General features: G+C 42.3%; 1 protein-coding gene across 1 annotated transcript; it reads left to right on the top strand.

Annotated features, from left to right (window-relative positions):
• The first annotated feature begins 972 nt into the window (after positions 1-972).
• pthlha (parathyroid hormone-like hormone a) lies at positions 973-6854 on the top strand. Its single transcript, XM_080022173.1, has 4 exons — positions 973-985; positions 1410-1531; positions 5005-5581; positions 6012-6854. Exons 2-3 carry the CDS (start codon positions 1425-1427, stop codon positions 5543-5545), a joined length of 648 nt encoding a protein of 215 aa, XP_079878299.1. The 5' UTR covers positions 973-985; positions 1410-1424; the 3' UTR covers positions 5546-5581; positions 6012-6854.
• Positions 6855-13850: the final 6996 nt, after the last annotated feature.

Consider the following 13850-nt stretch of genomic DNA (forward strand, 5'->3'; position numbering starts at 1 on the left):
TTGGAACTGTTCTGTTTCGAGAGTGTTGCTTGGGCGCCATCTACTTGCTGCCGTTTGCCCATTCTTTAACCCCCACCCCTAACCCCCACCTCTCACGCTGAGCTACTTTTGCTATCTTACTCGTCAGGAAAGTAGCGCTTATGTTCCCCTTGATCACACACACACACACACAAGCAAGCAGGCGGGCGCACACAGGAGTTGGCTCCTCGCCGGGGGTGGGAGTCTAGCGGCTGTGGGTGGGTGGCGGGAGGTGGGGGGAGGGGAGGGGGCAGCGGCATCTCTCATAATAAGTCCTCCTCCTCCTTGGGCTCCTCTGACCTGCACATATTACAGACCAGACAGACACACGGACAGCATGCAGAAAACATTCCCATCAGTGCCAGCGCTGCAGCCTCGGACGCTCCCACAGCTTCTGTGTCTGTCCACCGGGCCAGAGGTCAGCCTCCCGCAGCAGCGTTAGCCTTGACAAGACGTTTGCTTTTCGGCACGCAGTCAACCGTCCGCCGGTACCCAGAGGTGGAGGAGGGGGGAGGGGGGGGGGGCACTGCCCAACACACAGGGCTGGTTTTCTACAACAAAAAAAAGAAGAAATCTTCCCACCCAAACTCTCAAGCTCTCCTCTCCAACTCATTCTCGGGATCACATTCTCTTTTTCGTTGACTCCACTCTCAGTTTGCTTTTCAGGCTGTTGGAGAAGGGAAAAAAGACTGGAGTGAGAAATTTCTGGATCTTAACATCTGCGGGGAGTTTTTTTTTTTCCTTTTTGTCTCTTTTTTTATATCTCACTCCGTACTGGATTGACCTCGGCAACTATTGTTTTTTTCGTTTTTTTTTTCCCCAGACTGGAAACTGAGAGTTATCTGCCTATCGGGGGAGTTGGGAAACATCATTGGCTGTAGATTTTCTTTTTTTAAATTTATTTTATTTGTACTTTTTTTTTTTTTTTTTTTTTTTTTTTTTCAGTACAGAGATAGCTTTTGAAAAAGTAAGTTCCTGATGTATTCGCTTCTTATGGCTGGTGGCTTTCATTTTAACTCTCTCGCAAATTGAGCATGGTGGAATTTGTTGTTTCCCCTCACCAAAAACTCAAGTTGGACTGGTTTGTCCTCAATAAAGGCTGTAGTCACCCAGTCTGTGTTGTCATTACATCGCCTCTCTGCTGGCTAATAACATGAAGTGTGGTATGCAAATCATTTAAACCGAAACTCAAATAAACACTTATGCCGTGTGTAGGGAGACACAAGCCCTTGTTGGGGTTAGTTGTTTTTTAATGACTGCCAGAAGTTGGAGCACCACAATGTAACACATTTTGGTTACGTTGACTCAGGGCTGATTGGTGGTGGTGCTGCTGGAGTTTTTTGTCCGAGGCATTGATTCCGTTTGACTTTTTGACATTTTTGTCTTCACAGAAATCTGGTCCCAAGATGTTCTGCTCCAGGAGAGTGCTGCAGCAGTGGTGCTTTGCCCTGTTCCTGCTGTGCTCCCCAGTCCCACACCATGGGAGGCCCATCGATGCCCTGAGCAGCAGAATGTAAGTCCTTTTTATCCTCTTTTTTTAGTTTTTTAGAATGGACAGCCCTATAATGCGCCTTCGAAGTAAAAGTGTGGGGACAATCAGAAAAAAAAACATTTACTTACTCATGGAAATCTTTTCAGAAGTCAACCAAACACAAGTTTTTGTTTTTTTTTCATATTTTTTGGCTGGTGGTGGTGGGGGGGGCTTGCCATTATCCGCTGTCTATTCACGTATTTACGAGTTGCCCTGCTCGGTGGGCGAGCGAACGCAGTGCCTCTAATAGCAGGGAAAATGTGTTCATCTGCGAGACGTGCCTGCAGCTGTTTAGATAGCCTTCGCCCACCTGTGTGTTTACCCAGGGAGAAAGTGCGTGTGTGTGTACGTCGGAGCTCACTCAGCACAATAAAGAAGTAAAGACCCAACTCTTTAACCCCTTTCACCTCCTTCCTTTCTCCCTCCCCTTATCATCACTTTCTCTCCCCAATTTCCATGGATGCGACCACCGAATTGTCTCCCAGTGATTGTTGGCGTGGCCTCCCACTTCCCAGATAGACAAGGGGGGGGGGCATCTCTGACCGCTAGCTGAATTCCAAAAAAAAAAATGGCCTTCGTTTGTTACCTTTAACCTTAACACCTTCTGTGCTACGCTGGTTTTCTTCTCCGGCTGATCTGCTCTGCTCGTGTCGGCCCAGGGATAAAGAAGCAGATAAATAATGCTGATGTATGGCTAGGCGGTGAACCAAGCAAAACCTGCAGGGTTATTATGCCTCGCAGGGCAAATGTTCTTTCAAGTTTCAAGCCGGAGTGCAAAACATGCTTTGAGAGTTTTCTCCCTCCACCCCTCCCCTTTTTTTGGTAAGATAATATCCCTAGAATGTTTATTATTATTTTTTCACTGTCTTTTGCTGCCAGTGGCACACTTTGGGAGGAATTGGGGGGTTTAAACGAAGAAATTCGTAACACAGTTTTGAGGGAACTGACGTTGACACAATCTCTGCTAAGCCATTTCTAATTTTCTTGTTCTGTGTTAATATTATGCTTACACGTGCACCGCAATAGTTGTTTAGGCCTCTGCTAAAGGGCGCTAAGGAGAACGTCCACATCTGATCCACATCTATTAGTGCGAAGCAGTGTAAAGTTTTCAACCAATGTAATAGCAGGGAATAGAGAGTTATTGAAACCATGCCTGGCGGTCGGTGCCATCCCAGCAAGGTGCATTTACGTGGACATGTGAGAACATGAGACCCCCCCATGCCCCCACCCCACAGAATGTTTGGGCTTCACCCTCGCGCAGCGTGTGCGGGTCCGTTCCCTTGAAACACGTTGCGTGACACACACTTTATGTGTTTCTGGAGGCAGGGTAGAAAGGTAAACGTTAGCGTGCGTGTGACGGCAAACTCGCGCCAGATCCGAGCCGGTCGACCGGTGATCGTGGAAAAAAGAAAGTTAGTCCGCTGACACACAAGTCGGTGTCATTTGTTCCAACCCTGGAACACACACACGCCAACACAGGAGATGATGAACATTTTTGGACATAAAAGTGGAGTGGAGAGGGTGGCGCAGAGCAGTGGTGCTCACCCAGCTGAGATGACGCTGAATGAACCCGTGCAGCTTTTTGACATCCAGTAAAAAGACCTGCGGAAGGGTTATCAATAGCTGCGACTGGGTGCCACCGGCAAAAGCGATGTTTCCTTTAACAAGCCAGAAACCAGAGAAAAAAAATTTAAACGAATAAACTGAGAAATGACATCCCTGGTGGTTTAGTGTATACAAAGACAGCACACGCACACTCGTCCACATGTTCTCCTGACCTATACACCATACACACACACTTACCCACCATACCCCACCGCCCTCAAAGAAGTAATCAAACATTGGGGTATCGCCAGGCACTGTTGTCTGACAGGCGCCAATTTGGGACGTATTGAGCCGTTCCTTTGATTTCTTTTTTCATCCGTTGCCTCCTGGGCATTTGATGTGAGCGTACCGAATTTACAAAACAACAGCAATAACAATATTAATAACATTGATAGTAATACAAAATCCAACAGAGTAAAAACGTCTTTAGGGTCTTCAAAAGAAATGAATGCGCATAAGGAAAAAGCATTTCTCTCCCTCCGGAAAGAGCGCTTCCTCTCTGAACTGGGATGTATTATTTCATTTGGGAGGAATATATTTGGGAGGAGCCTTCAACAAAAGCAGGATTATGTAACGTTTTGTCCATCGTTTTCTCAAAGGAAAAAAACAGTTTGTTTCAAGAAACCTGGCACCTTTCACCTGCTCTGTGGCTGTTGGACTGTATCAGATCAACAAATGAATCCACGGTTGTTTTAATATTTCTACTTATGCCATTGACTTGGCAACCTGGATCAAAGTCAACCTGCTTGAGGCGGCGGTCGAAGCGGCGGGGGTGGGGGGCGCGTATTTAGTTCCTTGCAGCTGCTGAATAGCTGTGTTATGCTCCAGGTAATCAAGCACAATGTCTTCATCAAGGCCCCTGCTTTGTTTGTGTGCTCAGACACTTGAGGCCAAAGGCTTAAGAAGAAAAGTTGGGTGCGCTGGGTTGGTTCCCATGCACTGAGCCCCGAGCCCCTGAACCCGTTTCACACGCTTTATTTTCTTAAGAATTACCGCCCACGTAACGAGACACCCGGGCAAAGCAAAGAGCTCGGAGAAAGCCAGAATCCACTCCCTTTCACACAGCACCTGAAAAGATAACAGGTCACGTTGAAACCCAAAATCATGATGTGTGAGCACGGGCCCATTGGATCTTGTCGAAACAAGCACTGTACCAATCCCTAACATTAGCTGTTGTACTGTCCTTCTAGTCTCTAGGCCTTTGGTCTATGGGTATTCGTCTTGTAGCATTCGATTCAAGTAAAAATCGACAGACAGCATATCTCACCACCAGGGATCTGTAAGCTAGTGGATAATAATGAGCAGTGACAGCCGCAAAACGTTGCAAGGATAGTCAGGCGGATTTAATGGCCTTTCAATCATGGGGAAAACTGGCCTTTTCCAAATAGAAAGGAAAACTCATCTCAACGTCTTTGGCAAAGCAGGGTCTCATGTATCACTATAACAAGCCTTGAAAAGGTTTAACTCCCCTGGTTCTATTAATCACAATATGATGAGAGCCCACGATTTCATTGCATGAAATACTGCACAATGAAAGCAGTGTTGTCAAAGTCAAATCCGGAACTGACAGTGTAATAGAGTGTCGGTGCAACATGGGTTTTCTAAAAACTGCCCTTTTATCAATCATTAGTCATCATCTCTGACATCCCCTTAGCCTAATACTGAATGGCTATTATAATACACAGTATAAGTCCATACAAAACAGTTCATTCGTTTGTTTATTCACACTGACCTCTACTGGCCAGTCTTTTTCAAGGATGGGATTCAAAATGTTCAGATGACTAACACGTTATGTTGTTTTTCAAATAATTGTCATGAATCTCTTGTTTTTGTTTTTTTATCCTTTCCAGGAAACGATCTGTGACCCATGCTCAGCTGATGCACGACAAAGGCCGCACATTGCAGGACTTCAAGCGCCGCATGTGGCTGCAGGAGCTGCTGGACGAGGTGCACACCGCCGAGATCCGTGAGCTGCCGGTGCGGACGCCTGTCGTCGGTGGCAGCAGCAGCAGCAGCAGCGGCGGGGGCGGAGGGGGTGGAGTGGTACTCTCGGGACTGGGCGCGACCGTCCATCTGAGCACCACTGGCAGCACCCTCCACTCCAAGCCCCCGGGGGGGACGAAGAACCTCCCCGTGAGCTTCCGACTGGAGGAGGACGAGGAGGGTGGCACCAACCTGCCCCAGGAGACCAACAAGTCCCAGACGTACAAGGACGGCGTGCTCCGGGCCCCCGGCAAGAAGAAGAAGAAGGGTCGGTCGGGAAAGAGGCGTGAGGGCGAGAAGAGGAAGCGGCGGGTGCGCTCGCTGGGATGGCTGGCACAAGACGAGCCGGGAAGTGGCTACCACCTGGAGTGGCGGCCTCTCTTTGGCCTAAATGGAGCACTTCACTAAGAAAAGGAAGACCAACACAGTCAGTCTCTGACAAAGGTGAACTCTTGCGGCTAATGAAAATGTATAGTACAGTATATGCAGTTCAAAAATGCACGCACACACACAGCCTTAGTCCTGCTCCCAGTAAGCTAACACGCTAACGCACATTAACACATTTAACACACATACTTCCCGGCTCCCCGGCTCCGTTTCCATCCGGAGAGAGTCTTGGCTGTTTGATCTTAAGCGGAGGCCTGTTGGGTTGGCGAGGTGTCTCTTTGACATAACTGCAAACACATGTCTACATGCCTGATGCCTGTCTACAGCCTTAATCAGCACATGGCTCATTAAAAGCGTGTAGGGTATTGTGTAGGCACTGATCAAACCATGCACATACTACGTACTTCGCGTCACTATCATGTTATGGATGTTAAAGGGAATATAAAGAGTGTTGTTGATCACTAACTTTGCCCTCTTGTCATTTCAGAATCCTAAGGGAATAGTTCATGTGGACACCTAAATGCTCATGTTGCAGTCTCCTGTAATTGTGATTGTTTGGAAAGTAACAAGAAAAATATTTATTGTCTGTAAATATTCTAATTACAATCGAATAGTGACAACGACAATATAAAACATGATAAGTCATTATTTGATGATCTGTGGGGGCAACAGATTTAAATCATTGTGAATCCTTGCTTTTTTTGTTTTGTTCCGTTTCAACTATTCCTATTTCTCAATGTCAGATTTGCAGTAATTTATTTTTCTGTTTGAATGGTGTATTTATTTTGTAAATTGTATCAAGGTGCTGCTGACCTTCTATATTTTTGTACAATAATGCACTTTAGATATCTAAATATAAATATATAAACCAGTCATTTTGTATTTTTTTTTTTGTTGAGGCGACTTTTTTCGTGACCGTTTTTGAAATGAAGAATTAAACAATGGTCATCTTTCTATGTTAATATGCATCTCCGTTTTTGGATTTCAGCTCATATGACCCAGCTATTCAGCCTCCAAATCAGATTATCATTTTGCTATGCTGCTGTTTAGGGGGGATTGCGTTATTACATATTCCCAATCCCCGATTCAAACCGTCTCATCGGGGTCTTTTTTCTTTTGTGACACGATGAGATTGGCCTGTCCTTGTGACAAAAACCCAGACACAGTTGCCTTTTATGTCTTGTTTCCTCCATGGCCTGCTATGCTTCTGAATGCCAAAGTTCACTCTGTACATAAACTGAACAACTAACTGCTTGATATTGATGTTTGGCACTTGCACTGAGACAAAAATCTATAGTGAATGAATTAAAAATTAAACATTTTGCCAGTACTTGCCTGGAGTTGTCCTGTCCTGTGTGTCTTTGATGCTGTACTGTCTTTGGGATAATCTGCCACCATCTTTGCTTTTAAGAAGGTGTTTGGCTTCTTAACTTAAATGCATTTTGATGAAAAAATGGTCACAAACGATGCATTTTTATCATGTTGTCTCAGGATTTTACAGATTTGAAATGGGCTCTTTTGGCTACTTACACACTAATGTAAGAGAGTAGAAATATTATTTATTGGACGAATGATAAAAAATAACGGCCATATCCATTTTCATTGCTTGCATGATGGGCACGTGCAATTAATAATATTTTGGACTGAAAACTGGGCCTATTTGAAAACAAAAATAAGTAAAGATTAAATATATCCTACAGCTATGCCTTGCACAAACAGATGTACACTGTCAGTCTCGGGAGACTAAAAAGTGCTAATTCGGCATGTGCATGTAACTATTCGTTAACCCTGAGAGACTGAATGTTTTGGCAAATTGACTTGGATCAATCAGGGCTTTGTTTGCCATGGTGGTTGACCTTGGAGTTAAGTACGTTTTCTCCCTACGATCCAGCGATACTATGATTTGCAACATCAATTCACAAAAAAGGTCTGAAAGTGAGAAAGTGCCTTAATGATGATATTTGCTCTTTTGTGAATTCATTTTTCCTAACCAGATTTCTCACAGTATAGGCAGAATATTATGCTAACTCCTCTGTGGTTCTCCACCTTAACCAGATGTATTTCTCCACTAGTCGAACCATTTATTTGTATAGCACCTTTCATACACGACATGCGACTCTAAGTATTTTACATTAAAATAAGGTATTCAAATAATAACAATGAAAGCAAAGCAGGTAAGAAAACTTCATTAACAAAGTTGAATAATAAAATCCTTAAAATAATGAAATAAATTAAAACCAGGGCACGAATAAGCTAAAAAAAGTAGCTAAAAAAAATTGTGTTGAAAGCAAGCAAAATGCTTTTAATTTAAAAGGTAAATAAAGAAGGTAAATATTTACAAATGTCCTTTCCTCTGGGAATTATGTTCTTATTCTGATGGAGCCTTGGATTTTACTGTCATGACAACAATGAGCTTGTTAAATAGAGATTAAAACGTTAAATTTCTCTAGATCAATCTTATTTAATTACCATGGATTTACTTATGATATTGGCACAGATATAAATTAAGGGTAAAGGTTAGGGTTCTTTAAGACTTTATTGCCATTATTGGCATCTAGATCTCAAGCAGCTACACTAGGCTATTCTAGATGTGACGGCACTGCCAGCATGATATAGGGATGGTATGGGGATGGTAGCTCAGGCGGTAGAGCGGGTGGTCTAGTGATCTAAAGGTTGCTGGTTCAATCCCAGGCTCCTCCTGCTAGCATGCTGTAGTGTCCTTGAGCAAGACACTTAACCCCTCATTGCTCCTGATGGCTGCGTCCGTCGGTGTTTGAACAATTGTAAGTCACTTTGGATAAAAGCGTCTCCCAAATGTAATATAATAATGACATAAATTGGTTATCATATATTTAGACAACAAGACAAACATTTAAAAAAGTTGGCATCCTGCACCCAGATCAGCTGGCACAAAAGTGCTAATATATGTGGGTTTAGCCATATTTGACTGCCTGTAAGCAGGCTTGAGAGATTTAGAATTTATATTTCAGAACATCTCACAACTTGAGTTTTTCAACTCTGAGTATTTCTAGTTGTACAGGTGTGATTGCTTGGTTGCGTTGCAATGCTGACCTCTGATGCATCACGTTCGACGCAATGATGCATTCGCAAGGGTCCTCTGTGGATGAGCTGCTGAATTGTGATTTGTGTTGATAATAATACATTTTTTGTGCCTTTGATACAAAATATGCTATGTGACATTAATATTTTAACTTGTTTTGTTCTAGTCAATACTGTATAATCATGAAAAAGTATTTTTTGTGTCAGTGAAATTGTACGCAAGGTTTTACATTTGCCAAACTGTATTCTAACTTTGGGGAATTTCAAGCTAGATAGAAGATATACATTACATATTAAAGATAATAAAATATAGTATATTATTATTATTATTATTGTTGTTGTTGTTGTTGTTGTTGTTGTTGTTGTTGTTATTATTATTATTATTATTAATACCTATTTTTTTTATTCAATCATTAATCACAATTAATGGAATCATATAACAATTCAACCCTAAACTACAATTTAACAGTACAATTTATTTACTTTATTCACATGCAATTTACTGCACATATCCGTATATACAAATAGCCTTACCCATATACATACCTCTATTCCCTTCTATTTTGTACCCCCACTTTATATTATCTTTTTGAGTCTTTTTTATTTTTATTTTATTTTATTTATATTATTCTATTAGGCAGATGATCCGCTGTTGCGACACCTAATGGGAGCAGCCGAAAGAAAAAGAAGATTCTATTTACAAACTACATTACATTTTAGTAATCAGTTAGTTTCAGTTAGTTAGCTAGGTAGGAATAAGGTTAGCTATTATGTCCGGTTGAGTAACTATTGTGCATGATCTCCGGATGCATTGCAAGGACATCTCACTGCATATATGTATTAAAGTGTGTTCATGTATGTGACAAATAAACCTCTTGAATCTTGAATCTAATAGTTGTAGCACCCCTCTTTGGAGCCCAACATGTAACCAGTGAAAGAGTTCTAATTTCACTTTCAACATCACATATAAACAACAAAGCTCCCTCTAAATCAACATCTCTCAGGGTTTGGAGCAGTGTTAATGTTAAGATTCAAGCGGCGGCGAACAGGATGACTCCGGGGGCGACAACCTGAGTGCAGAGGTCACAACCAACCAAAACAAATCCGGTTATGAATACGTATAACCTCAGCAGCACTAAGAATCTTGCAACTGCCCCTGAACCCCTGAGAATCTATCTTCCCGTGAGATTTGCAAGAGGCAAAATATATTGGAATATTTTGACACCAAAACCAACATGGATGTCGTCCAGCTCGTCACTGTGGTTGTTTGTGTAGTGAACATGCAGGACTGACATTCCGCACTGATCAGACCCTCATGAGTCTGCCACGATTCCACAAGTCACTCCTCGATTTTAGAAGTCCACACTTGGCCACTTGTCACTTTCTTTGGTTTCGGCATCTTGCAGGCACACAATCTCATTGCGATTTGAGGCTTTGACATGTACACACCAAAGGATTTTGGAAAGACTAGCCCCGATAAAATCAAATATGTTTGACACAAATATCAATGACAGCGACGAATCCACAGTTTGACTACCCCGGACTACCCCGGTCTCAAATTGTCTCCAAATCAGCCTTGAAAATTATCTAATGTAGGCCTAGCTTTAGTGTACGTATGTGGTGGAAAAAAATCACCCTGGAGAAGAGGTCCTTTAATTTAAGATCCTTTATTATAAAAAATGATCTGAGTTTATCTCTGCAGATGACAAGACTGGTTTAATACACAGATACATACCCTTTTATAACATCTAGTTGTGGAGTGTGTCATTAGCCACAATATTCCATCAATTCATCTGATTAAATAGTACTGTCTACCAGATTGATGTATCTCTTGGGAGTGGCATTGAGCAAGAAAGCTACGCTGAATCCACTATTTCAATAGCCAAAACAATGTGTTGCTCTCAGTTCTGTAACTTTTCCATTACATAATCCCTCCTTGGGGCTACCAAGCCCCAAACATTAAAACAAATTGCAAAGCTATTGAGTGTATATGCCCTATGGTGAGTTTTCACGGGCTTCTTTGCTTACCTGCATTACATTTTATGCAAAAGCATTCTTAACCGTGGTTAGATTTGATTATCAGAAAAAAACTGTCCATACTCAATACTTTTATGATGGAAAAAAATAAGCAAAACCATCGCTGTATAAACAGTACAAGATTACCAAATATAAATCTCACTCATGGCAGGTCTGTTTACCAAATATGTGGTGTGTTTACAATTCTTAGAATTTAGTGAGTACAGGCTGGAACTCTTTCGATACATGTCTTCTTGAATACAAACTAGTGCTCTTTTGATACATATCTATTGGAACACAAAGTGGAACTCTTTTGATATTGCGATCTATGGCATGTACAGAGGACATATCAATACCGATATGAGGCTTCCTGTAACAGTAATTAGTCAACAAATACTTGATTTTACTAGCCAGCGGCATTTCAACGCAGATCACTCATTGGCTCCACTTCGTTGGAGCTTGGCATGCTACTGTAGGAGTAGAACACTGCTTCCACACTCATTAGGTTCCAACGCAGCTGTCGGCTCTACAGTGGGGAAATGTAGATTTCCTCACTATAGAGTGGGGGCAGCGTTAGGTGCTCACCCACCATAGTCTTCCTCAATCGTCCGTTGAAGACTGGGAAATCTGTCTCTCTGTAATCTCTCTGGAATCTCTGTATCCTGAGGAGTATTACTCCAGGTAGGGTTTACTGCTCCATCATTAACGGTCACCACCTCCACCTGACTGGTGACTTGGCAAAACCCTGAAATTCTCGTCCCAGTCAGGTTGTTAGTAGTCTGCTCTAATAAGACACTATTCCTGAATCTCTTGAACTGCTGTGGTGGTGGCTCTGACCACCCTATAGGGACATTCTCTTTTTGGATTGCTCCACTTCCTTCTTAATACCCAAACAAACACCGGATCTCCTGCGATGGATCCGATCTTTGTAGATCTCTTGTTTTTTCTGTATAGTGACAGCATGATCATAAATTCTTTTTTGCACATTAATTATTTGTCTCACGAATGCTTTCATATCTTTTTTCAGAATTTCTAAGGATTGCCCTTTGGTGGATGCTTTGTACACTGGTACAGGCATGGGCTGAGCCATAAGCATTTCATGCGGTCTTAGTTGCATTTTTCTACTCATGCTTCCTCTATAGGACATCAAAGCAAGTGGTAGTGCATCTACGCAGTTCATTCCTATGTGCATGCATATCTTTCGCAATTTCTTTTTTATCACCACATTAGCTCTTTCTACCATTCCCTTGCTCTGGGGGTGATAAACAAAGCCTAGCTTTTGCCTAATTCCTAATTTTTGTAAAATGCATTTCATTGTTTTTCCACAAATTCCTTGCCATTGTTTGAACTTATTATTAATGAGATACCGAATCTTTGTAAAACTTCTCGGCTCCGGAATTGAACCACTGTATCTGCATTTTTAAGTTTGGCTGGTACTACCTCTACCCATCTGCTAGATCTGCTAGATCTGTCCACTACTACCACGTGTATCTTTTCCCTTGTATGGGTTTAATCATATCTATAAAATCCATTGTTATATGTTTAAACGGACCTTCAGGGACTGGGATGTATCCAATTGGAGTTGTTACTCCTTTCCTGACATTTCTGAAATTACTTTTTCGGCGTGTTTCACATCTGGTTATTAATGCATCTACTTGATGTTGTAATTTTGGAGCCCAAAGATTCCATTAAGTTAATTTTCTTAATACCTCCCCCACTGCACAATGGGCTAGCCCATGTGCATCATGTATTAACAAGGGAAGCAAACCCTTTGGTTCTCTCTGGCTCTGCCTACAATAAATCCCACCATGTGTCCTCCATATGCCCATGTCATCCTGTGTTGCTCCTTTTTGTTCCCAAATATGTTTTTCGGCTATTGACGCTTCTTCTTGTAGGAGGATCAAGTCTTTTTCCGTGACCTGATCCTGTATATATGTATTGCCAGCATTGCATTTGGATTGCTTGTGGCCGCAGCTTTAGCTACTAAATCTGTTGCATTGTAGTTATAAAGGATTTATCTGACTTGTGAGCTGTACACTTTATTAAGACAAAATTTGCAGGTTTCATCATTGCTTGTAACAGTTTAAGAATCTGTTCATGGTGTTGTATGGGTGAACCATCAGCCCTCTTGAACCCCTGAGCTTTCCATGTGGTGCCAAAAAAGTGACAGACACCATGTGTGTATCCAGAGTGTGTGTATATATTTACAATTGGTCTTTCTGACAATTTGCATGCTTTGGTCAGAGAAATTAGCCTATTGCACTAAGGAGGGCTGTGGGCATTGTCCTGATTGGACTACCCTTGTGTATGTACAGTATAGGACTGGTTCCTATATGTGAATGCAAATAGATGTCTACTTGAAGGGCTAAGGGGCACACTAATGAAACAAACATCAATTACTGTAAACCATTTGGCATTCGGGGGAACATTTGAAAGCATTGTGTGTGGGTTCAGTACTTCTTATTGATAATCTTCTACTACTTAATATACTGCTATTAGGTCATGCACTAATCAATACTTGTCTTTGTCTGCTTTGACGATTGGTAGTACAGTGGTACCTCGACTTACGACTGCATCTGCTTACGACTAATCCAAGATACGAGTAGTGATAGTCGTGAACATTTGTATTGACTTGCGAACCGACTGCTCCAAGATACGACTGTGGAAATTTGCAGTTGGAGCGTTGGCGGCCAGTCAGCAGTCAGTCAGCTGGCGACCTACATCGTGTGTGCACGTAGTTCGTGGCTTATGCTGTGTATTTTATTTATTTTCACCCTTCATGATTACATAATTCATATGGGAAAAATTGCTTCAACATACGACTGTTTTAACATACAACCGTTCTTATAGAACGAATTACAGTCGGAAGTCGAGGTACCACTGTATAGGGGTGTTGCTAACGGTGTGGGGTTCAGGTATAAGCACTCTGGTAAATGTCTGTTGTTGGTGCTGATATTGTTCAGGTGCATCGTTTTCTGATGGATTTACCTGCAATTCCTCCTGGTATGTTCTGTCCGTTCACACCCCCAACATCTTGGTTGGTTTCCTGCTTCCTGGTAGTTGTAGGTTGTACCTCTGCCTCTTGGGTGTCCTCTGATTTCCCTCATCTGTTGTTGTTGTTGGGGATATCTGTTAGTCCCCCTTGGTTGTTGTACTATCACTACTGGTGGATTAGATAGTTGTAGAGCAGTGAATTGAGGAGCTTGCTGGGGATTGGCGTTCTGATTTTGCCCTTGCATAACCACACCTT

Source organism: Zeus faber (genome assembly GCF_960531495.2).
Source record: "Zeus faber genome assembly, chromosome: 21".
NCBI lineage: Eukaryota > Metazoa > Chordata > Actinopteri > Zeiformes > Zeidae > Zeus > Zeus faber.